General features: G+C 45.1%; 1 protein-coding gene across 4 annotated transcripts in view; it reads left to right on the top strand.

Moving 5' to 3' along the window:
• HLCS (holocarboxylase synthetase) overlaps positions 1-27,689 on the top strand; it is a 222,448-nt gene that overhangs the window by 73,120 nt on the left and 121,639 nt on the right. The window contains exon 7 of one of the 4 annotated variants that reach the window (XM_059164703.1): positions 25,479-25,910. The exons of the other annotated variants lie outside the window; for them this stretch is intronic. Coding sequence (XP_059020686.1) covers positions 25,479-25,701 — 223 coding nt within the window. The 3' untranslated portion in view covers positions 25,702-25,910. Of the gene's footprint in view, positions 1-25,478; positions 25,911-27,689 lie in introns of those variants that run through there. 4 annotated transcript variants of the gene reach the window in all.

Here is a 27,689-nt window from a genome sequence, read left to right as displayed (position 1 = left end):
CCCCAGTGCCTCCAAGGTCTAACATCGTGGCTGCAAACAGTTACTCTGATACTCACACTGATTCTGTCTCACTGCTTACTCGGTGTCGTTAGAGGTATTTTTCTTAGGTCACTAGTGCAAATCTAGGGCGATCTGGAAATTTCTCTCCCGACATACAGTTTGGAGGGCACCGTCTGTTCTTCTTTGGCTACAAACCCAGCTAAGCTACCGTGGCCCTGAGACAGACGGTGAAAGTTTTCATCTGATCTCCAGGTATGAAAGCAGGCAGGGGCGAGAGCCCCTCTCCACCTCCCCTCTGCCCCGGAGCTGGGAGTGTTAAAGGGGTCCGTAAACCGGGAGAGGGGCAGGAGCTCGGGGGAAAGGGAGCAACCAGGGGAGATAAGGCAGCTGCTCCGAGCAACTAAATCAAGGCAGTTGAAGGGCCCGTGGGCTCGCCTTCAACATGTCTGCGAGCGCTGGTCCCCTAGTAGTCACACTTGGCTCAGCTGCCCACCGGGCCATGAGGACGCATAATTTCACCCTGTGTTCCTTGCTCCAGTTGTGCTCCCTGGCATGTGTTTCTGACCCTGAAATATGTTTTCTGCTGTGTCGTCATGGTAACCTTTTGGATGCGATGCTGGCTTTGATTGCCATTCGACACCTTTCTTTTTCCTTCTGCCCAATTTCCTGGTAGGTTTTCCTGTGACCAGTTAGCTCAGCGAGCTGGATGGAGTCCCAAGGACGTGGGCTCGGTACTGCATCCGGGCCAGTGAACTTTACTGTGTCCCCCGGTCACATCCTACAGCTGGGCACCCCGGAAGCTGTTTGCAGATGTGAGCTACAGGTCGTGGGGGGGGTCCTGCACCGGCGGGGGCGATAGGTTAGCATGGTCCATCGCCGGCATGGAGAGGTGCGGCGTGGTTGGGAAATCACCTTCTGTCCCATCTTGTGAGAAGTCTCTGCTGTGGGGAAGGCATTAGACTAGGTCGTAGAGCGAGAGCTTGGGAGTAACTGAGTCATGATAATTTTGGAGTTGTCCCTTACTAGATTTTGACGTATATCATCTTTTTTGATGACTTTCACTGAATCGCTGTCAGATACTGAAGTAATGCATATGTGAAACCACGGTTTGTGGGGAGCCAGATGGCCACAGACCTGTTGATACTGATTTCCTCCGCATACTTCTATATCCTCAGTAAACAGACCAAGGGCAGACTCCTTTTTATTTGTAAAGAATAATACAGATTTCCTTATTAAATACCTTTTTTTTTTTTTTAATATTGTTTAAGTCCCTTGAGTTCTCCGGCTTAAGTTGGCCTTCATTCATAGAGTAAGCGTTTATGGCGTACCTTCTCTATGCCAGGTACTGTGTTAGGCTCTTGCGGGAGGATGATGGGCCTTACAGTGCGTTAGAAGAATCAGCTCACCGTGCACATTCAGCTCGGACACGTTGTGTGCAACCTTCTTGCTCCGAGTGCAAGGGCTTTGGGCAGAGAGAAGTGTGCAGTCGGTAAGGTGATACAGGGAGGAAATAGACTGGTCGGTGACTTTCTTATGAGCCGTTACTGTGTGTCAGTCATCATTCCCGATGCCATAAATCTCCCGGTCTGGTAGGGAAAATGCCGGAACTGAAGATTTTATCACCATCTGGCTCTGTAACTAGGGCAGTATCCTTTCCCGGGGCCTTGCTCTCCTCAGCTGTGAGATCTGGGGCGCTGGACACCCCCATGATCGGGTCATCTTCCCGGGTCTGCCTCTTCCAGCAGCCAGCCTCTCCCCAGCACCTCTGGAGGGCTGAAATGGTTTTGGCAAGTAGGGTCCCTTCGCATGGGAGACAGTGGACTTCTGCGAGCAAAGGGAACGAAGAGGAAAAGCAATCCCAGCACAACATTTTTGAAAACATTTTGGGGGAAATCGCACTGGGGAGAATGGCCACCATCATTTGAGAAAGAGTATTTTTATTTCAGAATCTGGGGCCCGTGCTCGCTTTTCGCCTCTCTGCATGTGTGTCCGTTCAGTCCCAAACATCTCTCTCCCCTTTTCTGCTCTTCTCGTTCTGCTCCCCTAACCCGCTCTCCTGCGTGCCCTCCTCCCCTGAAGTCGAGGCCTGAGAGACAGAAATTGGGCTGGAACTAATTTAATGGCTGAGTGACCTCACAGTAGAGAAACAGCCGGATCCTAATAGGGGTCTTTGTCTACATTTCCACCCTGGCTGGTAGCATGCCAGTCAAGAGTCAAGCGAGAGACACAGGTGGAAGCGATTAGACCTGTCATAAGGTTTGAAAAATTGATTCTGGAGGCGAAGTGAATAGATTGAACTTGACAGTGTTGTCCTAAAGATTCTAAGGGAAAATTCTGTAGTTTAATTTGAAATCCCTTGATTATTCATTAGCTTTCCAGATGGCTTTTGTTGATGTTTTACATATTAATGCCTGTATTGTGTTATTGGTGTACTCTTAATGTGCACACAGGTAATGAGCGAAGAATAAATACAAGGGCAAGTGTCCCAAATTAATGGGATGTTGGTGTAATTGTGAAATAAAGGGTTTTTAAGAAGTTGATTGCTTTGGCGTAATTAGTGTGAGCTTTTTTTTTTATAGGCCAATTTGATACTTTTAAAGTGAAAATTATTGGGGAATTTTAAAGAAACCTTCATTTTAATGTTTACTTCTAAATTGAGGTTTCGTATATAACTCCAGCCTTTCACTCCAGAGGTCACGACTGAGGGGCTGGCTCTTCTGGCAAGTTCTCCATCAAATGCCTTTTTTTTTTTTTTTTTTTTTTTTTTTGCCCCAATTCAACACCTGAATAAGTTAACCTTTCACATGCCACGCTCCTGGAATTGAATTATGAAGTGGCCCATTATTTTCCCAGAGATGCCTCCACATTAATTTCTAGTGCTTTAGGATGTTGGCTTTCACGTCGTGTAGCTGATTTTTCTTTTTAACTAGGGTGAGCTCAGTTGCTCAGGGTGCCATTTTGTGGTAGTGGCAGCATGTGCTCTCTAGGGGGCGCTTCGTTAGAATTGGACCTTCTTTGTCTCTCTCTTACCATTAAGCACATTTAGCGGTTGGATAACCTGAAGCATCCCAGGTTTTACGGTTCAGAAGAGTGAGGGAGAAGGTCACTGTCCAGGGAAGCCATGTGAGCCGTGAACATCACTGGTTTCAGGGGCACACAGGACGGGCTGCCCAGCCATGGCAATGTTTCTGCCGTGCACCCCACCCAGTGGAAGCTCTTCTTCCGGCGCCTTCTCCCAAACACACAGCACAGTCCTTCCATGTTCTCGATGGTGGTGCTTTAATCTCTTGGTATACCAGATTTCCAGAACAAACAAACAAACAAATAGGAAAAAATCAGACAAAACCACAAACAAAATCCCTAGACACGATGGTAAGGTATCCATTGTGGGAAATATTTGCATAAACACTTAGTTCCCCATGGTTCACTCCCTTCTGATTACTGAGCCTTCTGATTATTGAGGATAGACTCTTGGTTTGACCTAGGAGCTTAGATCTTGGGATGGGGTATTCCTGTCCTGGGTTGGAATTCCACTTCCGCCTTTTACTACATGAGTGACCTTGGGTAAATCAGAAACCACGCAAGCCACTGTTTCCTCATCCATGCGATGTCCCTGATCTCAGGTTCTGCTTTTTTCATCAGCTGATTTCTCTTCAGCACCAGCTGTGTGCAGGCCTTTACAGTGGACTCTGGGACCCAGTGGGGAAAGACAGCAGACACGTGACACCTTCCTTCTAGGAGCCTGTATCTGCCCCGGGATCCGGGGAGGTGGTACTGAGACTCGTCTGCAAAGCTCCCAGTACAAAGAGTGCATGTTGATCACACTCTCACTATTCTTTTAAAGATTTTATTTTTTATTTATTTGACAGGCAGAGATCACAAGTATGCAGAGAGGCAGGCAGAGAGAGAGGGGGAAGCAGGCTCCCTGTGCGCAGAGAGCCCGATGCGGGGCTCGATCCCAGGACCCTGGGATCATGACCTGAGCCGAAGGTAGAGGCTTAACCCACTGAGCCACCCAGGCGCCCCTCTTACTATTCTTTAAACTTCGGAGTCATTCATTGTTTCTTTTGAGCTCTTCGGTGGCAGTGCCGTGAGTGCCCGTGAAACAAATCAGCATCGTCTTCGCCCCCGATTGTAATCCATGTTTTCATGGGGTGGAGTTTTTGTGGAAGATTTTGGCAGCTTTTTCTCGTCATGCAAGAAGCATGAGGGCTCATCACGAGTTACTTTTTTTTGCCAGCAATGGTTTGTTTTAGTCCAGCTTTTCTTGAAAGATGAGAAAACATAGTCCGTTGTCTGTGTTTGTGTTACTCTTAAAATACGTGGCGCCAGTTACCCCTCCCTTTTTAAAGCAGAGTTATTCTTTTTTGAAATCTTCACAATTTATCGTTTGCACAGATAACAGTAGTCATTTGGAAAGAGCCAGAACTTCGACACTTTGAACATTTTCATCAGTCCCACATCTTCCTTGAGCCCCCAGACCTCTCGCACTGCTTGGAAGTGCGTGCGTTTGATGTGGCGCGATGGTCCTGAGTGGTGTTAAACACCTCGCATGCTTCCTACTCTGCAGAATGGCTTGCTGGATACTATACTTGACATTCATTTTGTCAGATGCCTCTGTTACTTCGAACGAGTGATAAAATAGGGGATTATTATATTACATTATAATTATAAATACTTTATTTCACAAAGGGAAATAGAGTAAGGTTTGGGGCTGGAAAAGGCCTCCAGTAAAGAAGGTGATAGCCGATTCCCAACTTGTTTCTCCCCGGTTCAGATGTGTCTGAGCCGGAAAGCCAAGGGCTGGCTGCAGTTGAGACGTGAGCCATGTCCTGTGACGGTTGGGAATGTGTTCACTCTCAGTTACTGAGTGCAGAGGAGTGGTGTCTTAGCGACGTGTCCTGGGAGGGCCCAGAGTGGGCGGACGAGAAATCTGGCTTACACTGGGCAGGGCACCCCGGGATAGTGACAGCGTCACAGGCCCCCGAGCATCGTTGGCAAATTCCATGACTTCTCATCTTAAAATATATAAACAAACTGTCGTGATGCCCCCTCATAGGAATGGCACTCACGTTGAGAGGGTCAGAGGGAGGGCTGAAATGGGGAGCCCTTGCCTCGGTGTCCGATATGGAGCGGGAGAGGGGTGCTCTCTCCAGTTGGCGACTGCTGACAGCCGCCTCCTTGGAAACTGCGAAAATGAAGATTGAGAATGTGTCCCCATGTTCTCGTGCCAGAAAAGATGCATGGCAAGGAAGCAGCATTTTGAAAACTTGGTTATGTGACAATATGGACAGGATATCCTGTTAATGAAAGAAGTCAGATGGAGAAAGATTAAGCATTCTGTGCTATCACTTCTGTGTGGAATCTAAAACAGCCAGAACAGAGGTAGAATGGTGGGGGTGGGGGGCTAGAACAGGTGTTGTTTAAGGGCACAGGTTTGCGACGAGAAGTCCTCAAGCTCTCAAGTAAGTCCTCATGACCTAATGCACAGCACAGTGAACGGAGACAACAGTACCATATTGTAATCGTCAAACTCGCTTCAAGACTAGAACCTAACCACTCCAACCACTGAAAAGAAAGGATTAGTAATGTGAGGGGCACCTGGGTGGCTCAGTCAGTAAAGTGTCCGAGTCTTGATCTCAGGGTTGTGAGTTCGAGCCCCGTGTTGGGCCTGGAGCCTATACTTAAGACAATAAAATGAAACAAAATGAAAAAACAGAAATGATAAGTAATGTATTAGAGGTGCCAGTTATCGCCACGATAGCAGTCATACTACAGTATATCCTTGTATCAAATTAACATCGACATCTCCGATGTATATACTGTGTTATGTCAAATATACTTCAGTTAAGAAAAGTGAAACTCAGTTCATGAATTAACATTGGTTTCTATGTGGAAAAATTTTAAATACTCTTCGAATTTGGTGTTTGTGATCCTTCAAGTATGGCCATTTACCTGAATACACGGGGGGAGGGGGTAGAGGCTGAGCTGTGGGGTCAAACATTTGTTTTAGTAAAAATGTGTTAGGTGATCAAGCAGATCTTTTTCCCTCACCCTGTTCTGCATACCTCTGCCCCATTCCCATTTCTCCCCCAATACGGCTTTGTGACTCACTTAGAAAAATTTCTGTTTTCCTTTCACATAAAAACACTTACCTGCTTTGGAGGTGAGGGCTGATTTGCTTTCATCTGCCCCTTTAAAATCTTTTACACACCTACCATGTGTCCAAACACACTCGGAGCTCTGAAATGCCTTTGTTCCTGCTTTCTGTTTTGGAGAGAAGCGTGTTCTGTTTCTGCATGAGGGGCATTCCGTCACCCGGAGACCCAGACACCGCATTTTTTCTGCATTGCACAAGGGGTCATTCATCATTTTCATTTTTCGTTTGGCTCTCCCACAAGAGTATTCAAATTAGTGAGGAGGAAAATGATGAAGTCATTGCCTGGCAGAGAAGCATTTTTTCGGGATGTGGGAAGGTTAGGGAGACAGAGAGGAGAAGAGGGGCTCCTCATGAGGTCTGTCCCGACCTCTGTTTCTAGCCTTTGGTTCCGGAGGTCACCTGGATGCTACTGTGGTTTTCACAGGTTAAAATTGGCTGATAGGTGTGTACAGAAGTTACCCAAAAATGGAAGTACGCGGTGGGACTGCAGTGTCAGTCACCTTGGAAGCTTAGGCTGTAATATTATCTGTGTCGTTCCCACACACCAGCTGTGTGATGTTGGGTGAACCCACCGAATTCTCTGGATCTGTTTCCTTATCTGTAAAACGAGAGGGTTTATACTAGATCGGTGGCTTAATCTTATGTATATCTATGTTGAGCAGTAAAGCCCGTTTTTACAAGAACTACCCGCCTGTACAGATGGGGCTGGGGAGCCTTCTAGAGCCCACGTCTCTTAGGGCATGGGTATGGGGACCACTAGCCAAGAAAGTACCAAGTTCCTGTCACCTGGACACTCGGGCCCAGCTGATGGGGACAGTTAAATCTTAGTGGCAGGCTGACTGGTTGGCTGGACTTCCTTTCCTTTCTTCTTTCTTTTGTTTTAAATTTTATTTTTTTTTTTTTTTAAAGAAGGAGCTGTATGTATGCCAGAGGGATGAAACTTTATTTTATTTATTTATTTATTTGAGAAAGAGAGAGAGAGAGAGCATGAGAAGGGGGAGGGTCAGAGGGAGAAGCAGGCTCTCTGCTGAGCAGGGAGCCCGATGCAGGACTCGATCCCGGGACTCCAGGATCACGACCTAAGCCGAAGGCAGTCACCCAACCAACCGAGCCACCCAAGTGCTCTTAAATTTTAATTTTAAGTAATTAATTTATTTAAAAAGATTTTATTTATGTATTGAGAGAGAGAGAGTGGAGCAGGGTAGGGACAGGGAGAGAGAATCTCAAGCGGGGTCTGTGCTAAGTGTGGAGCCTGACGTGGGGCCCGATCCCAGGACCCCGAGATCATGACCTGAGCCAGAATCAAGAGTCAGATGCTTTACCCACAGCCACCCAGGCACCCCTGGACTGTTTCTTTTTATATCCTGCCTTGTTTCAAGAAGATCTAAGGCAATGGGGATTTTTAGTTTATCTGTTACGAGATAAGGACTGTCTCCTCCTGTAAGGTACAACTGTATGACAAAGGGATTATACGATGTTTCTCTGGTTGTTATTATATGTCACGTCAATGTTATACGCGTATGGTTCGTAAAACTCAGCACCATTCGGTGTCCCGACTTCCCCAGACTGACAATGAGGACTGAGTGACCGTGGCCCCCCTCTGGAGCCCAGGGAAACCTGGCGGGTCCCCTGCCCTGTGAAGCTGAGTGGCTGTTGTCTTGGGGTGATTATCCACTGCTTCTTCAGATGTCTCCGGTTACAGATGAGTGATGTCTGAGAGGGGCCTCTCTGCTGGACTAGCTTGGGTCTCAGATGCCCAGGCTCCAAGAGGGGATCTCAGCTTTGGTGGAGAATGCCCTTCAGTTCCTGAACCCCTTAGCAGTGCTCTGGGAGGGGAGGGGAGTGGGGGGGGCAGTGGTGGGAATGGGCTGGGGGAGATGGGGCAGGTGCATAGTTGTCTTCTATGAAGTCTTGGTCAACATTTCAGATTTTGAACTTTCATTGGAGCTCACTTGGCTCATGAACACAGCCTAGAACCAACCCTGGAGTCAGGGTGCGGGTTGTGTGTACTTGAACGATGGTGCGGAGTTTGAGGGGCTTTCATCCTGCTCTCCTGGAGATTTTCTTTGGGCCCCTTCAGTATCCTCCTGACTTCTGAAGATACCCTATGGCACCTGCTCTTTTCTAAACGTCACCCAAATTAAATCTAATTTGATTTTTAACACTCTGCTCTTATCCATGAGGGTAGTGCAGGACACTTGCCTGTTGCCTGTCAGGATTGTGGATCTCTGATGTGAACCTCCACTTACAGAGGATTGTTTCTGCTTTTGTTTAGAAGCTCAGTTAAAAGGCTTTCTATAGCTTTCAGCTTAGGTGGCATTTTTTTCGGTTCCCTTCCCTTCTTTTGGTTGCAAAGTGTGGTGCCTCCCAACTGTTGAAGGTCCTCGGAGGCCCCTCTTGGGGCTTTGCTGTGGGCCAGTGGAGGTAGAGGCCATGGTTAAGATGGGGGGGGGCAGGTTTACTTTTTTGCTGTGGCACTTGGAAAACTGTCATGAAACAGACCAGATTTGTTCAGCACAATGTGGTCATAGTTGGGATAGGATGAAGGGTTTGACCAATTCTTACAAACCTGAAATCAGACCATAACTGTGTATACCAAAACTCTTGTGGTCTCTCAGATCAGTGGGGGGGTGGATACCCAAAAGGCCAGTGCCCCGTCACCCTCTGCTTCCTTAGTGCCCTCTGCACTGTTTCAGATGTGTCCCGAGTCCTGGACGGTGAGCAACTTTCTGGCCCTTGTCTAATTTACAAACACTTATTGAGCTGTTAGACCTTCCAGCAGCTCATTCCAGCATCTCAGGGTGAGTGCTGTCTCCCAGGACGGGTCCTTCAAAACCCATCTCATTCCAAAGAAGGAAATCTGACCATGGATCCAAGAAGAGAAAATGTATTTAGCTTTCTCCCGAATGATACGTAAAGGATCTGTTAATTAGTTCAGAGTTTAAAATATTTGAAGATTGTTATTGGGTCCATTAATCCCTATATCACATTTTCTCTAAGCATCTCCAGTAATGAACATTCAGTTCCGTCACCGTGTTGGAGATGGAAACTTTAGGTCTGCAGGACCAAGAGCCTTGACAATAAAGCCAGTCAAGGTACATACAACTAATTATTTTTTCTGAGACTATTTCTTGGCTATAAAAAGAATTCTTGGCCATTTTAGGAAACTAGATAATATAGTAATTTCTGCTAAGGAAATGAAAATCATCTATAACCCCACCACCTATAAATAATCATATTAATCTTTTGGTATATTTTCTTCTAGTCTGTTTTCCTCCTACACGATATATGTAAGACTGGGATTATGTTGTTTATGAAATGATCACTTCCCAGGCAATCAGACCGTCTGCTACAAACATGGCTTTTGTTCCGTAGATGCAGTTTGAACATGATTTATTTAAGCAATCTCCAGCGAATGTTCTCATGTCATTTCCAGTGTTTTTCTATTCCAAATAACAAGCATATTTCTTTTTTAAGCAGCGGTTCTGTATAATTCTTTAGTGACCCCCATTATAATATTTCTTTTCCAGAAGATAATTGGAAAATTATAGAACAAAAGTAGACGTTGATAGAAGTTGAACAGGATGAGACTAATAATACTTGTTGTTTCTAGTGTTTCATATTATTTCATCATGATGGTACAATTATTTCCCATTAGTTCATCTTCCATCTGCAGCGATGTTGTGCCTTCATAACGGCCCACATTAACTTGGCATGTGCTGTGTGGCAGGTACTGGGTCTTATGTGCATTTTTCCCATTCACTTTACCAGGGCCCTAGGAGATAGGTACCATTATAGTTCCCATTTTAAGAAATGAGGGAGCAATTGCTTAGAGGGTTGAAATGTCTTGGCCAGGGCCACATGATGAGTTAAATGGTAGAACCAGCATTTAAAAGGTTTATTAGAGATCCTAGATTCTTAGCCCCTAATACTATATTACTACAGGTGGTTTGCTGAAATGCTAGCACACCATATCCTCCATCCTTCTAGCATCTGTGTAAATGCTAATCTTGTTGTAAAGGAAATCAAGTTAGCTGACATATCTAATTCTTGATGAGTTTCTTAAGTTAGTAGATTAGGAGATTTTTTTGTGGAAAGGGATACAATAAGAGTCCTAAGTTGAAGTTCTCAGGTTTTGAGCTTGCTAGTGGGACATCTTACTTAACTTGTTTGTTCTTCTGTATCATTATCTGTAAAACTCGGACAGTAATACCTGTATTACTGGGCTATTATCTGGGTTAAATACAAGGGTATATGTTGAAGTCCCAGTTTAGTTTCTGGTACTCAAGCAGTCCTAAGTACTCTGTAGTAGGAACTTCCTTATTTCCTTGAATTTCAGCAGGGATAGGACATCTCTGGTTAGTACAGTTTCCTTTGCAAATTACAATGGCATGTTTCTTTTAACTTCTCGAGCTTATAGTAACCCTTCAAAGATCGGCCATAGGAATTTAATTAGACCTTCCTCATGTTCTCCAGTTCTATAAACTTGAAAATAGAATATTAATAATTACCCAGTTCGAAGAAGAGAGGAAAAGACTAAAAAAAATAAAAATAAAAAAAGTAAACCTCACGAACCTGTGGGATAATCTAAAAATATCCAATATATAGTAATTGGCATCCCATAAGAAGAGAGACAGAATGATGCAGAAAGAAATATTTGAGCAAACAATGGCCAGATGATCTCCCAAATTGGTAAAAGACACGAATTGGCAAGTTCAGTATGTTAGCAAACTGCGAGCCCCATAAAGCTGGCGAAAATACACCTAGGCACATCAGAGTTAAACTGGTGAAGACAAAGATAACGAGAAAAAACTGAGAGCAGCCTGAGGAAAACATCACTTTACATGCAGAGGAATGATGAGTTGAATGTGCACGATTTCTCATCAGAAATCATGGAAGCCTGAAGAAAGCGGAATGGTATTTTTAAAGGGCATAAAGAAAACCCCTATCAACCTGCAAATTCTACACCCAGCAAAAAAAGGCTCCACCAACAAAGGCAAAATACATCCCCAGGTAAGAGAACACCAAGATGATTTGTTATAGTGTGGATCTGCTGCGTAGAATGCCAATGGGAGTTCCAGAAGGCAAGGGGAAATATACCGGAGGGAAACTTGGATCCTTTGAGAAGGAACAAAATGGCAAATGTCCAAGCAAATTTGAAATACTTCCCTCCACTTAATTTCTTTAAAACACATATGACTGTTGGGACGCCTGGGTGGCTCAGGAGGTGAAGCCTCTGCCTTCAGCTCAGGTCATGATCTCAAGGTCCTGGGATCGAGCCCCACATCGGTCTCCCTGCTCAGCGGCGTGTATGCTTGCCCCTCTGGCCTTCACCCTGCTCGTGCTCTCTCTCCCTCTTGCTCTCACTTTCTCAAATAATTAAAATAAAATCTTTAAATACACACACACACACGCACGAATTTATTTTTTTAATTTTTATTTATTTATCTATTAAAGATTTCACTTGTCAGAGAAAGAATATGCACCAGCAGGGGAACAGCAGGCAGAGGGAGAAGCAAACTCTCTGCTGAGCAGGGAGCCCTATGCGGGACTGGAACTCAGGACCCTGGGATCAGGACCTGAGCCCAAGGCAGGCACTTAACCAACTGAGCCACCCAGGCGTGCCATATATGACTGTTCAAAGCAAAAATTGTAACATCGTCCTGCATAATCTTGTGCATGCTGATGTCGTGCGTGTGACAACTAGGACATAAACAATAAAGGACACTAGACAAGGGGCTAAATGGAACTATATGTGGTGGCAGTATTTCTACATCTGATGCAAAATGGTATAAACTTGGCAGGTGTGTAAATTAAGCATTCATATTGTAATCCTTGGAGTAACCACTAAAAATATAAGACAAAGGGGCAGCAGGGTAGCTCATTCAGTGAAGGGTCAGGTTATGATCTCAGGGTCACGAGATCAAGTCCCACATCAGGCTCCGGGCTCAAAAGGGAGTCTGCCTGAGATCTTTTCTTTCTCTCTCCCTCTGCCCCTCCTCTTTCTCTCCTTAAATAAATTAACTGAAAGAAATCTTTAAAAACATAAGGCAAAGAGGTATAGCTAAAAAGCCAATAGGTAAATTAAAATATCCAAATAATCCAAAAGAAGGCAACAACAACAAAAAAAGGAATATTGGAATGAAAAATAGAAGGAAAAGCCAAAAATGAACAAAGTCATTTTTCTAATTCAGCAAAGTGCTAATTGACTAAGCACTGTGGTTAAAAGTCAGAGTGTCAGAATGGATTAAAAAAAAAAGCAAGACCTGAGTATATCTTGTCTTTAAGACACACTTATTTATAAAGACATAAAGAGGTTAAAAGCAAAAGGACGGAAAAAGATACAGCAAACAGCAAGTTTAAGAAGGCTGGAGTGACTTTATTAACATCCAGTATAACAGACTTCAGGACAAAGAAGTAGGAGAGAGAAAGAGGGGATTTCGTAATGATAAAAGGGTCAATTCATTGAGAAGATGTTAACAGTCACAGATGTGTATTTACCTGATAACAGAGCTTCCAAAAAAATGACAGAATTAAAGAGAAAAATAGAAAAGTTCACAATCACAGCTGGAGATTTTAATACCACTTTCTTAACAGGTGGTAGAACAACTAACCAAAAATAGTGAAAAGCATAAAAGATCTGAATAACACTTTCAACTCGCATTGCCTAATTGGTGTTTATAGAACATGACATCCACTGAAAACACATTCTCTTCAAGTGCACATGGTATCTTCATGAAGGTACATTATATGCTGGGCCATAAAATAAGTCTCCTTAAAAATAAAGTGATTGAACTCACATAGAGCCAGTACTTTCTCTGTCCACAATGGAATCAAATGAGAAGTTAGCACAAAAATGTATCTAGGAAAATCACAAATATTTTAAAATCAAACAGCACACATCTAAATCTAAGGGGCAAGGAAGAAATCACAATAGAAATTAGAAACTTTTTTGATGTTAAGGAATATCTAAATAAATTGAGATTCCATGATTCTGGAAGAGAGACTCAGTATTAAGATGCCAGTTTGCTTTAAATTGATTTATGGATTCAATATAAGTTTAATGAAAATCGCAGGAGGCATTTCAGTAGAAATGTATAAGCTGATGCCAAAATTTGCATATAATTTACATAAAATAATGCAAGGACACTATAACGGAGAAAGTAATTTTGAGTAGGAACAAAGTTGGAGAAATCCTATTCTCTGACTTTAAGACTTACTGTAAAATTGTAATCAAAGTACGTAGTATTGGCATTAACAAGAAATAGATCAATAGAATAGAATATTTCAGAAGTAGACCTGCCCTTAATTGGCCATTTGATTTTTGACATAGGTGTTAAAGCAATCCAGTTGAGGAAGGAAGGTCTTTCAAGAAATAATGCCGACTGGGGTGCCTGGGTGACTCAGTTGGTGAAGCGTCTGGTTTCAGCCCAGGTCATGATCCTGGGGTCCTGGGATGGAGCCTTCACCATACCCCCTCCTGTTGGGCTCCCTGTCCAGTCCAGGGTCTGTTTTTCCCTCTCCCTCTGCCTCTTCCCTCTGCTTGTGCTCTCTTGCTCTTTCTCTGTCAAATAAATAAAATCTTTAAAAAAACAAAAAAAACAAAAACAAAAAAAAAGAAAAAGAAAATGGTGTTAGCATAACCAAAAACACAGTCCATAGGAAAATAAGTAAATTTTAACCCCTACCTCACCCACCTCACACACTGAAATTGATTTGAGATGGATCACAGACCTTAAACCAAGAGCTAAAATTATAATACTTCTAAAGGAAAAGAGAATATCTTCATGACTTAGTGGTTGGCAGAGATTTCATAAACTGGTTACAGAAAGCAGTAGCTGTAAAAAAAAAAATTGACAGTGAGACTTTATAAAAATGAAACACTATGCTCTTCAAAAAGCTAGTGATAAAACAAATAGATAAGCCACATGCTGGGAGATGTTTGCACAAACACACATTTGACAAAAACCCGGCATCTCTAATACATAAAGAACGCCTACAACTCAGTAGTCAGATGACAGCTCAGTTAAAACATTTGAACAACACGTGACCCAGTAGGAGTGCCAGCAGCCAAGTAAGCACGTGGAAGGATCCTTAACAATTTATGTCTTCAGGAAAATGCAAATTAAAGCCAAAATGAGATACACACCACCACTGTGGCCCACCATACCTACCAGATTAGCTAAAAATAGAAAAGACTGATCACACCAAATATTGGTAAGGATGCGAAACAACCACAATTCCTAAACATCATATTGTTGGTGGGAATTTAAAGTGATGCACCCACTTTGGAAAAACGATGTGACAGTTTTTTAGAAAAGTAAACATGGACTTCATTCCTGACCCAACAGCCCTACACCGTCCGAAAATATATGTCTATACAACGTCTTGTATGTCATTGTGCATAGCAGCTTGATTTTTAATAGCCCAAACCTGGAAACAACCCAAATGCCCATCAAACATGAATGGATACATTGTAGCGTATCCATACACTTGAATATCACTCTGCAGACAGAAAGGATGGACAGTTGATAACATGCATCAGCTTGTGGGAATCTCAAGAAACTTTATGCACAAACGAGCCTTCCGCCAACTAGTACCTTGTGTTTTACTTCATTTCGCAACGTCCTAGAGCAGGCAGATCCAGTCAGCCCTGGGAGGAGATCCAGAAGAGGGCTTTTCTCTAGGGGGTGGGGGTGGAGATCAGCCAGGAAGGACAGGAGGAGCCTTTGAGTGATGGTACTGCTTCTCGTTTCCGTAGAGCTTTTAGTAACGGGCTGTATACATCTGTCAAAACCCAGCAGAGATCTTGGTGCACCTGGGTGGCGTCTGTCTGTTCAACATCCGACTCTTGGTTTCGGCTCAGTTCGTGATCTCAGGGTCATGAGATCGAGCCCTGTGTTGGATTCTGTGCTCAGTGGGGAGTCTACTTCAGACGCGCTCTCTCTCTCTCTCTCTTCCTCCCACCTTCCACCCCTCACTTCCTGATGCTCTCTCTCTTTCTCTAAAATAAGTAAATAAAATTTTAAAACCAACCAACCAACCAACCAGCAGATCTTACAATATCACTGCAGGTAAGTTTTACATATGAACTAAAATACTGAACTCTGGTTAAATGCAGGCTTAAGTCTTAAGAGGGGGCTGTCTGAAATTGATGTTGAAATGCAAAAAGCAGTTAAGTAGACACCTAGTCTAGTTGATAGATATATACTAAGGCAAGTATAATAGAGTATTAATAGTAGACTATCGCTGGGTGGTACGTGCATGTTCCCTTCAAAATTTACCTTTGCCGTAATGTGCCCTTATTTTTTTTAATAAGCAACTCGCCGCGGAAGAATTGTAAAAGTAGTCACGCTAGTATACTCAAAATGAATTTGCGAAAATTGCAGTTGTGTAAACACTTGGTTGTAGATGACAGCCACATCGTAAAAGGAAATGCGTGTCGTTTCCCGCATTCCTTGTCATCCTTCATTTACTTAAATTGTGCACAACTTCCCCCCCCTTCCTTGAACAAAATAGCTCAAGGTAGATGAAAAGTATGAAGTTAACACCGAAGTGTTCCTTCTGGTGACTTGCCGGATTATTTACTCCTAAGGTACTGGGTATTCTGAGTACTAAAATTTAAAACAAAAATCGCAGTCTGTATTCTCGTTTTCTGAAATCCCAGTGGCCTAATTTCTCTTTATTTATGCCCCTCGTGAAAATATTTTAAAAATCTAAATTTGTCTGCACATAAAGTTTTCATTTCTCACACCTCGTATCGCCCAGCCTGCTGTCATGGCCTTTACAAGTGTGTGCCGCGGGGGAGGCTCCCTGCCGGGCACTCGGCGGGTCTCAGGGTTGCCGTAAAGCGCTCAGCCTCGTGTTAAAAAAAGAGAAGATCTAATTAGCAGCGTTCTCGTTATTTCAAATATTCTCATTAATGTATATTCTGAGGTAATTTTACTCCACAGTTGCTCAAAAGAGCCTCTCCAAGGCTCTAGCCGGAGGTGGGCGAGGGGGGCAGGTGCCGAATCCCCTTCGTCCTCAGAGGCTGTTTTCCAGACCCTCCTGCCAACATCCTTTCAGGCAGTCATGGTGGCCCTGGGAGGAGGTGGCCTTCTTCTTGGAGTGCTCAGATTTTAGTGTTGGATATCTCTAGCTCAAAATGTTACTGGGAATTCTTCTCGTAACTGGTCTTTTAAGATATTTTTTTTAAAAGATTTTATTTATTTATTTGACAGACAGAGATCACAAGTAGGCAGAGAGACAGGCAGAGAGAGAGAGGAGGAAGCAGGCTCCCTGCTGAGCAGAGAGCCCGATGCGGGACTCGATCCCAGGACCCTGGGATCATGACCTGAGCTGAAGGCAGAGGCTTTAACCTACTGAGCCACCCACGTGCCCCTCTTTTAAGATATTTTAAGATAATAATTTATTAAATCTTATCTTATTATTAAAAATAAGATAATTTTAAGATAATGGGGCTGGGGGTGGCTTAGTCGGTGAAGCGTCCGACTCTTGATTTTGACTCCGGTCATGATCTCAGGGTTGTGGGTTCGAGCCCCGAGTCAGGCTCTGCGGTCAAGTTGCAGATTCTCTCTCCCTCTGCCCCTCCCCCCCCCTTGCACTCGAGCGTGCTCTCTCTCTCTTTTTCAAATAAATCTTCAAAAAAATTTTTTTTTCCTTATGCGATGTTTTGTTGTGAAGCAAACCCCCTCGCCCCCATCCTTACGATTTTGAGGACTACTTTCAGCTCTGATTCCTTAACAGTGACCTCTGGGAGGAGACTGAGAGGAAAACCCTTTTATCTCCAAATCGAGCAGCTTTTCCAACAGCTGATTGAACAATGACCCAGGTACTAATGCTGCTGCTTTCTCCTTGCTAGTTTAGTTTTTACATTATTTGTGAACTCTTTTCTGGGAAGATATTTTAGGAAATGGGAAGGCGCAGTGTGCTCATTTGGGTGGAGATCCCAGTGAGTAGTAGCTAATAAAGGTAATAAGCGAATGGCTAATACCCCCGAGAGGGACTGTTTGCTGAGACTCTGTACAAGGCCCACAGATAAGAATGTTCTGAAATTTCTCTTTTATCCCCCTGCCTGCTCCTCTGTGGTGTTCAGAGTACATCCAGGGGGACCCGGTGGTCAGATGGAGCTTGTGGCCGAGCTGGTGGCCAGACACTGTGTTGCTCACAAATGAAGCTGCCAGATCCCACCATGGTCAGTCCTTCAAGATCAATCTCCGAAGTCCCTTAAAGGAACAGCAATGTGCTTTGGTGTGGAATTAATTTAGAAATCGCGGCAAGCAGCTTTCAGTCTTCTGAGTCCTTGACGTTTGGGGTTGCCATAGATAACTAGGGTCAAAGCTTTTATTTTGAAGGTGGGTCTCTGCTACTCCTACCCCTGCTCTAGTCCTCCAGAAATCAGGCTCCCTAATTGTTCATAAAGTCCTTCTAAGGGATGACCCCCCTTCTTTTAACAATAGGGGCCTTGGATTTGATGCACTCCTTGGAGGGAACGCCAAAGTTCTCAGCCTGCAACTCCGCCAATATAGACACGAGATTAAGGATGTCAGCAAATTGAGAGTGAAGGATTAACAAAATCAGGCTATGGTATCAGAAAAAAACTTTCTTATGGGGTGGCTGGTTTAATAGGAATAAGTGCATCTGGTAAAGACAAAAACCACCCAAGGTAGTTTTTCATGAAACTTCTTCAGCGTGGCATCTCTTTCTCCCAGTGGTGTGTGTGTGTTTTCTTTTTAATGGCAAAGGGGGTTGTGAAAATGCAAAATGCAGTTTACGTAGGTAATCTGTAGAAAGAAATGGGATTTGGAAATCAAAATCCCTTTTCTGGAACGCCAGGAGATAGCTGGAAGAACTCGTCCACACCTAAACCTCTCTCCCCTAAAAATTGGACTCAGATCATTAAAAAAAAAAAAAAAAAGTTGTAATTTTGCCCTTAAACATTCCAGCCAAAGCATGAATCCAAGGAGTCAGAGCCCAGAAACAGTCTCTCCATTTTTCATGGGAAGAAAAGTACAGCTTGCAGGGAGGAGGGGCTGCCCTAAACCTTTCCGTGTCTCCTCCTCTGCTCCTGGCGAAGCCCGGGGCCACTCCTGGCCTGGGGTCATGGGCCGCTTCCAGGGTCTGGTGACCCCAGACAGGCAGGACCACGCCCCATCGAGGCCAAGTTCTCTGCTTGTGCCGGGCACTCCTTTCGGCGGTATGGGCGACAGGCAAACAATCTTTTCTTGATGCTTTTCTCCATTACAGTTATTATTTGGTTGTCATTTTCTTTCTGCTTTGTGGAAAGATGTATTTGCTAGAGTTATATTGAGATCAAAATATAAGCTCACTGGGGATGCAGAGGAACGGTGTCATCAGGACTGAAAATCGTAAAATTGTGTAGATCGTTTTCATTTTTCAAATGATCACTGTTATACACGGATGTATGTTGCTTTCGTAAAATTAAACATTGCAACTAAGGTTAAAATTCCCCACAATCCTGTTTCTCCCGTTTTTCTCCTGGGCACTTTCCGTCCCTCATTCCCAGCACTGCAGGGAGGTTGATCTGTCTTTTTCAAGGCTTTCCTATATCGTATTATATAAGAGGTGTCTGATGCTATGCTTCTATATTGAGATAAAAGTCCGAGTCGCTGTATAGCAGAGATACCCAACAATTTGGCTTTAAAGGAAAGACATTTAGTTCTGCCTCATGCGAGAGTCCAGGATAAGTAGCCAAGGTCACTGGGCTGCTGCGTTCCTTGCAGTCATTCGGTGACCCAGGCTGACAGTGGCTCTGTGTCTTTTAACATGTGGCTTTCTAGGTCAGTCTGGTCATTGTCCAGCTGGTGGGCATGGCAGAAGGGTGGAAATAGAGGGCCAGAGATTTTCTCTTAAACAGGCCTAGAGTGGCACTCCCTGGCCATCCTTTGGCAAGAGCCTGGTCCCGGCCAGCTCGGCTGAAAAGAGATGCGGGGGGAGCCGGGAAGAAGGGGGAATAGATTTGGGTGCATGGCTCTCTGTCTTCCAGGCTGCGTTACTCCTTCATTCACCAGACATCTTGGAGACTTGCTTGTTACAGTGTTTCCTTTTTGCTGCTGCATGATATTCCACAGCAAGAATAGGCCACTTTTTTGTCCAGTCATTTCTTCCTAATGCATAGTTAGCTTATTTCTACCTTTTGCTCTTAGATTGGGTGTTGCGATGCCCTCTGTATCACACTGTCGTTACAGACATGGGCAACCTTTCTCTCCCATGGGAGCTGGTCATCAACGGTGTATTAGTCTGGATAGCTTTTCTTAAACTGCCTCCCAAACCCAGTGCACATGCCAGTTTATACTTGGGCCCTCAGAATTTGAGAGAACCTGTTTTGTACAGTGGCCTGTCGGCTGATGCTTGCATTTTAATTCTGACAAGGGAGGCTAACAGCACCCTCCCTGCCCCAAAGCCTGCCCCCCCCCAAAAAAAAAGAAAAATGAAACACTAGGATGAAAGTTCTTTGGAGAAATATTTATTACAGAGTCTATTCGTTAGAACAGAACACTTTTTTTTTTTTTTTTAAACTGCTCAACTTTTTGGCTTTGTTTTATAGCCAGTGCCTAATACTCATTTATTTCTACTTAGTTACCCAATTTAGTAACGATTTAAAAATCTGTGGTTGAAGATGATAGTTAAAGATGAAACCGAATTATTTAAAGGAAATGAAAGTTACCTTTTGATTTAGAACCAGCTGCCTTTAGAGCAAGATTGCTTTTGAGGAATTTATGATCGAAGGAATGTGATCCCTGAGTTTCCGCTGTGGATTTGCTTCGATCCTAACAGTCGTCTTAATTAAAGGAACTGCGCCTTTCATAGCCCGGAGCGGGAGACGCAGCGCGGGCGTAGCCGCTTAGGTCCGTCTGGTCAGTTGCACAGCTGTGAGCTTGAACTCGCACAGGTTTCTGGTAGCCACACTTCCTTACACACCACCCTCACGGAAAGTGCGGTGGCATAGCCGAAAATGGGCGTTTAATCAGAGAAGCGTGTTTACGGCCACCTGCGTGTTTGTTGATGTCTTTATCTTGCTAGCGTGAATTTCTTAAATTTCATTTCGAAACCAAGATTAATTTCTTCCAAGTGTCGGGTGACCGACGTGATTTCATTTTCAGCGATTCTGCTTTTCCCTTCCCCCGTCCTTTCCCGCACCCCCAACTCCCCAGAAATGTCAGTATGTTATTACTCTGCGCTACTAACCAAACTAATTTTGTCCAGATTGAAAGGTTATAAAATCTATGCAGTTCAGACTCACGAAAGTAAGATAGCACATGTGAATTCAAGAAGCTGTGGGTTATGAAGCTCTTTGCCTTTCTGAAAGGAAAGCAGTTTTAAGCTTCGTTGAACGGATCTATGAAAGAGGTTGAGTATTATTTTACAATAGTTTTAGACTTTCATGACTGGAAATTAAATACAGCAGTTTTAGAGGTATATTTTACTTGAACTTTTACAAGCTCAGGCCATGTTTTTATTAAAAAATCAGACTCGCACCTTATTTGGAGTACAATACCAGATGTGAGAGACAAGGGAAGCTCCTGGGCCGTCTGCTTACTGTGTATTAAAAACTTGTGTGGTAGCTGATGTCATATCAAGTGCGTATGAGAGCGAATAATTTTGAGTTATGAGACCACATCAGAATGCTGGTGACGGAATGGTCAGAACGTTCTATCCCGTTTACTGCTCGTTTGGAAAATCTGCGGTTAAAAGGGTGGCCCTCTGCTTCCAGAACAATGAGAGCAGAACACGGCGGGCCAAGACGGAGGAGATTCTGGGGTGCAGTGAGGGAGAAGTGGGGGTGTCAGGAGGCAGCCAAGGAAGGCAAACGCTTTCGGTCTGTGTACTTTCCACGGGGCAGGCAGCAGAATTCGGATGAGTGCAGCTTGGCTTGGTTTTTTTGTTTGTTTGTTTGTTTGTTTCTTTTAAAGCCCTTCCTGGTCTTTTTATCATCCTTTTCTGTCCTTGCTTCATCCTCAATTCCCTGTCTGGTCTTGGTGTCCACAGGAACAAAGCCTCCTTTCCAGGTTGGACCGGTGCAGTAGCCCAGGGATCTGCAGACATGTGCCTTGGAGCAGTGGTCTTGCAGTGGCGCTTTCTGGGCTCAGTGTGAGTGGGGAGGTTCAGGTTTCAGACCCGCAGCCTCTGAGCAGACTCCTGCCTGAAACCCATGCCTGCAGTGGGGCCTCAGGTGCGGTTTCCCCCCACCCACGCACCCACCCACCTTTTGGTTTGGTTATGAACGGAGGCTTGCCCCGGCTGCGGCAGCCTCTGGGGAGGCAAACACAAGTGCCGTGTGAAATATTGAGGGGAGGGGCGCCTGGCTGGCTCCGTGGGTTAAGCCTCTGCCTTCGGCCCAGGTCATGATCTGAGTCCTGGGATCGAGCCCCGCATTGGGCTCTCTGCTCAGTAGGGAGCCTGCTGCCTCTCTACCTACTTGTGATCTCTCTCTGTCAAATAAATAATAAAATCTTTAAAAAATATATTGAGGTGAGACATTGAATGCTACCCTGGGTAGTTTCCAGCCCTTTAGACCCAGCAGAAGGAGAACCTAACCGGTGTGTCAGCTGACCTCATTCAAAGAGGTTCTTTGATGATAGATAAGGGTGTGATTTTTGGCAAATGCTTTGGAAGGAATTTAAAGAGTGGAGTGACCTTGCTGCGATACCTTGCTGCAATCCAGTTTCCCCATACTGACCTATGTGAATAAGGTTTCCCAATGTTTAATCTACGAGAATGGAACGTAGGGACGGACTCGGGGTTGTTTCCCGTCTCATCAGCGGTAAGTAATCTCCAACCGGGTGGGTTCATTTCTTAACATACATATTTCCAGTGGATTCCAAGTTTTATGTGTTATGTTTTTATCAGAATTTGAAGCGTTGATGTGTTGATCAATTCTGTACTATTGCTAATTATAAACTATAAATCATCCTAGAATAAAAAAAAATTTAATATATAGGTCACAGAAGTGAAACAATTAAAAATGTCAGTTTTTGCCTACATATCTTTATCGTAGACAAGTAAAGCAGGGAGGTTAAGACTTTCAAGCAGAAGATGATTTTGTTAGGATGAGATTCCAGAGGGGAAATGGAATTTTGTTGATGGAGAAAAAGGAAGAAAAATTTCTGACTGACAAAATTGGTTCATGTACTATTTATTTATTTATATTTTATTCATTTATTTGATAGAGAGAGCAAGTGAGAGTGAGCACAAGCTGGGGTGGGAAGCAGCCGAGGAGAGGGAGAAGCAGACTCCCCACTGAGCGGGGCGCCTGATTCAGGGCTGGATCCCAGGACCCTGAGACTATGACCTGAGCCAAAGGCAGATGCTTAACCCACTGAGCCACCCAGGCTCCCCTCTTCATGTACTTTTTAAATAGATGATGGTGGGAAACACAACACTTTGATTCCGTGGAATACATTTAAAATACAACACTTTGATTCCTTGGAATACATTTAAAAGAGTGATAACATAGTTCTATTTAAAATACCAATTTCTGCCCTAAGCCAAAAATTCCATTCTTTGTACCCATCCAAGCTTCTACTGAAAACCTTTATATGTCAACTTAAAAATATATGAGACATAGTTTCTTGTAACTTTTTAGGGTGATATGCAAGCTGAAGATTTGAAGACCACTGCTTTGGGGCCCACAGCAGCATTCCCCAAGTTATCCTAGCAGTTTTTAACCCTGTGGTAGGGGGTTAGCGTGCATTCTTTGGTCTTTAGCAGTAAGACTTCTCCAAGAAGATGGGCACCTGGGTGGCTCAGTGGGTTAAGCCGCTGCCTTCGGCTCAGGTCATGATCTCAGGGTCCTGGGATCGAGTCCTGCATCGGGTACTCTGCTCAGCAGGGAGCCTGTTTCCTCCTCTCTCTCTCTCTGCCTGCCTCTATGCCTACTTGTGATCTCTCTCTGTCAAATAAATAAATAAAATCTTAAAAAAAAAAAAAAAGACTTCTCCAAGAAGAAATAATACAAAGAGAATACTTAGGTGGTGGTTTTATAGTGATTTTCAGTTCTTGTAACTTTGCTGAAAAAAAGTCTATATGATGTTCAGGGAGGCAGCGATCTCTTTCTTTTCAGCCTTGGGGTCTGCCTACAACCCTGCCCGTAACCCTGCTACTCCTTTCAGTCTCACCAAAACACCTGCTGTGTCCTGACACTGGACCTTTGAATGTGCTATTCGCACTGCCTAAATGTCTTCCCCACTATTTACTATCTGATTTGTGCCCTCCTGGCAAGCTCGGTCCGCGGTCTGCTCTGGATGCCTCGTCCGTGTCCCCGGGTAGCGTCAGGAGTGCTCTCCTTCGACCCCCAGGCATCTCCACATCCCACGGGCTCCTGTGTGCCGCCGCTCCCCGTGCTCTCCCAAGGGCAGGATCTGTGTTCTGTTTGTGCCACATCAGGCCTGGGAGATGAATGAGCACTCGTATTGTGGTTGCATGAACATTTTTGGCCTGTGGGATATGCGGAATTTGTGGCAGGTGTTGACTCAGGGGTGTGGCTTGGCTTGGCAGAAAGAATTGTCTGGAGACCTTGGGGTTTCACTTCATCCATCATGAGTTGCTTTTGCTTTGGTGAGCCACCGGGCCCTGCCTCTGCCTCCTTCTGTCTGTCAAACCCGTACGTGATTGATTACAGGATCTCCGATCCCCGTCTGGGTCTGCAAGCCGAGATTGCCGGTTCTGTAGGGCTCCCCGGCGGTGCCTGGGAGGCGGGAAGACACAGAGACCAGGGGGGTGAGACACATGGGTGCCGAGCATTTCTGAGCTGGTAGGGCAGAATGGGAGATTTGAAAGGATATGGAAAATCTTGGAAACTTGTGTAAGCACACAAAAAAATGCTCGACTTCATTAAGCATCAGGGAACTGCGAATCAAAACGACGAGGAGATCCCACCTTGTACCCTCCACGATAGCTATGGTAAGAGACACGCACAGTAACAGGTGTTGGTGAGGGTGTGGAGGAACGCTCTGCACCCTCCTACACTGCTAATAGCAATGGAAAATGTGACAGTGGCTTTGAGAAACACACGGGTGGTTCCTCAAAATTTAAACATAGAGTCCCCGTATGACCCAGCATCTGGACTCCTAGGGATCTACCCAAGAGAAGTGAAACATACATCCACATGAAACCAGTAGGTGGATATATAGAGCACCATTATTCAGAGTAGCCAACTGGTGGAAGCAGTCCAAGGCCTATCAGTAGATGGATGCATTCATGAAATGGGGTCCGTCCATACAACAGAGCATGATTCAGCCATAAAAAGAAAGGAAGCCCCGATCGATCCATGATATACCGCATGGATGGACTTGAAAACATTATGCGGAGACGGTCACGGAAGACTGTGCATTGTAGGATCCCATTTACATTAATGTCCAGAATAGATTGATCCTTATAGACAGAAAGCAAGACTAGTAGTTGCCAGGGCTTGGCAGTTGGGGGAGACAGGGATTGAATGCTAACGATGGGCATGGGGTTATTTTGGGGGGGGAGTTGATAAAAATATTCTGGAATTATATAATGATGGTGGTTGTACAGCTTTTAGGATATGCTAAGAGGCACTGAATTGTGTACACATACACACACACACACACACACTAACACTTAAGCAACTTACCAAGGTTATTTCCCACACACTGCGTTTGCCGGCTTCTGTTCCCCTCTCCTGCAGCCTTCCTCTAGGCCTGCCGCGCTGTTGTGTTTGGGAGACCCCCCCTCTGCCACCATCCGGGGACAGGGCTTTGTGTCTCTTCTGTGAGGTCCCCTCTTTCACGGATCCCAAGCCTCCTTTTTGGCTGACTTCCCAGTTTTGCAGGAGTCAGCAAGTCAAGAGACCTTTATTGAGTACTGTGCTGTCCCAAGGGGCTTTCCAGGGCCTCCCTCTTCCTCTTGGGCCGGTGAGGGACCCAAGGCCAGAGAAGGTCAGTAAATTCATGGCTCACAAGTGATGATGTCTCCCTCCCTCCTGCTCTCCCGCCTGAGGGCGCAGAGTCCGGCTGGTGACGTGGATCTCGGTCAGTGCCGTCTCCAGACGGGGCCTCCCTGCTGGTCCGGTGGAACACCAGGGTCATCTCCTCTCCCGCCAGCAACCACGCCTTCTCCCAGGTGGCCTCTGTGGCTCTTGGCGGCAGCCGGTGCTGGCCTCTTGGGAAAGGAGCCCCATGCCTTCTATTCCCTTTTGTCTTCGACAGTGGTGTTGTTGTTGTTTTTTTTTAATGTTTTTATTTAAATTCCAGTTATGAACATACAGTTGTATTTGACACTTCAATTTAAAAAAAAAATTTTAAAAAGATTTTATTCATTTGTTTGACAGAGAAAGACACAGTGAGAGAGGGACCACGAGCGGGGGGAGTGGGAGAGGGAGAAGCAGGCTTCCTGCTGAGCAGAGAGCCCGACGTGGGGCTCCATCCCAGGACCCCAGGATCACGACCTGCGCTGAAGGCCGACGCTCTACGACTGAGCCACCCAGGTCTGCTACCCTGTTTGACACTTTCAGTTCTCCGTTGTGTGGCTTCACGCTGTACCCACGGCTCTAGCCCCATCACCCGAGCCGTTCAGCTCCATGCCTGTGCGGGGACCTCCGTGTGACCCAGGAGTCTGCTGGGACTTCCCCAAGCAGCAACTCGCTTTCCTTTTCCGTTTTGTGTTACGTCAAACTTTCTCCTTTGAAATCAAGGTCAGTGCCAGGATTGACCCATTGCTAACATTTTGCCACATTTGCTTTCTCTTTTGCACTCAATGAGTAAATAAATACACACCCGTGTATGTGTGTGTGTGTGTGTGCGCGCGCGCACGTGTGTGTTTATCCGTCCTGAGCTGTCACGCCCTCTTGCCCCGATACGCGAAGAACAAGACCTTCTGTTCACGTCACTATAGCACAGCTGTCGCACTTGGCAGTTTAGTGTTGGTACAATGCCGTTTGCTAAGGGTGTGCGTTCACACGTTGCCCGTCGTCCAGGCGTGTCCGCTGTGGTTGTCTGGCCCTGTCCCAGGATCGCTCGCTGCACTGACGCTCGTGTGTCCAGAGTCCGCTGCAACCTTCCTTTGTCGTCCTGGCATGGACGGGAGGGACACAGGGTTCGAGTCAGGTGTTTGGGGGCAGGAACACAACCCATGTGAAGTCCTGTCCTCAGAGCAGCCCATCAGCGGGCTCAGGCCACCCGCCGTCCCGCACTGGCGAGCTTCATTTTCATCCCTTGCTGAAGGGGGAACCCACAGATCACCGTTTTCCGTCAGTAATCAATAAGTAATCTTGGGGTGGGGGTGCTTCGAGGCTCCTTCCAAACTTCCACCCCAGATTTTTATTATGATTCTTGTAGGAATAAGGTGGCAAAATGGTAAGTTTTTCTTTTATTCCTTTGGTATTTATTTGTTGACCTTCTGTGAAGGAAATAACTTTTCTTGGGGAGCCTGGCTAGCTCAGTGAGTGGCGCATGTGACGCTTGATCTTGGGGTTGTAATTTTGAGCGCCATGTTGGGTGTAGAGATAACTTAAAAGTAAAATCTTAAAAAAAAAAAAAAAAGAAATAGCTTTTCTTATTCTTTATTCATTCGTTTATGTCAATACAAATGTGTGGATTTTTATTTTGTTCAAGGGCTTAATGCATTAGGTGTTTTTATTTTGGTGCACACACTGTCCCAGACTGGTCCAGGGGCCTCCCCTTCAAGATAATTCCTGTGTCTTTTGACCTATGTGCACTAGGTCTTGAAACATTGTTATTTTCTTTTTTTTTAAATTTTATTCATTTATTTGGCTGACCGAGATCACAAGTAGGCAGAGAAGCAGGCAGAGAGAGAGGAGGAAGCAGGCTCTCTGCCCAGCAGAGAGCCTGATGCGGGGCTCAATCCCAGGACCCTGAGATCATGACTGAGCCGAAGGCAGAGGCTTTAACCCAGGGAGCCACCCAGGCGCCCCTGAACATTGTTACTTTCTGTTACAAAAATCAGTCTTTTGTTTGTTTGTTTGTGGGGTGGGGGAAGGGACAGGAAGAGGGAGAGAGAGAATCCCAAGCAGACTCCATACCCAGCAGAGAGCCCGATGCGGGGGTGGAGCTCAGGACCTGAGACCATGACCTGAGCTGAAACCAAGAGTCGGACGCTCAACTGACTGAGCCACCCAGGCGCCCCAGGAATCACCTTAAAATAAAGATGTTGTTTTATATTACTACTGATCCCAGTTTGCTGTGGCGTCTTTATATGCTCTGCTGGTTCATATTTCACTTTTCCATCATTAATTTCAGACAAAATTTTTTATTGGAAAGGGGGAAGGTTGTCTGCAGCTGAACTGTGTTGACTAAACCTGGGGGGACCCATGAAGTCTGACTTCGTTTTACCAAAACCCACTTCCCCACAGCCGTCGCTGTTGGATCCCCCCAAAGGATTTCTCCGTAGCCTTCTGGGGAAGTGGGTGAGAAACCCATCAGGGGAAGAGGCGGTGTTTTTCCCATTGACTGCTTTTCTTGGAAAGGGAGGGTTCTTAGGAATTCTTATTTTATTCTTTAGGCTTACCTGTATTTTCCAAATT

Source organism: Mustela lutreola, chromosome 2 (genome assembly GCF_030435805.1).
Source record: "Mustela lutreola isolate mMusLut2 chromosome 2, mMusLut2.pri, whole genome shotgun sequence".
Classification (NCBI taxonomy): Eukaryota; Metazoa; Chordata; class Mammalia; order Carnivora; family Mustelidae; genus Mustela; species Mustela lutreola.
This window is presented reverse-complemented; position numbering and strand designations above follow the sequence as displayed.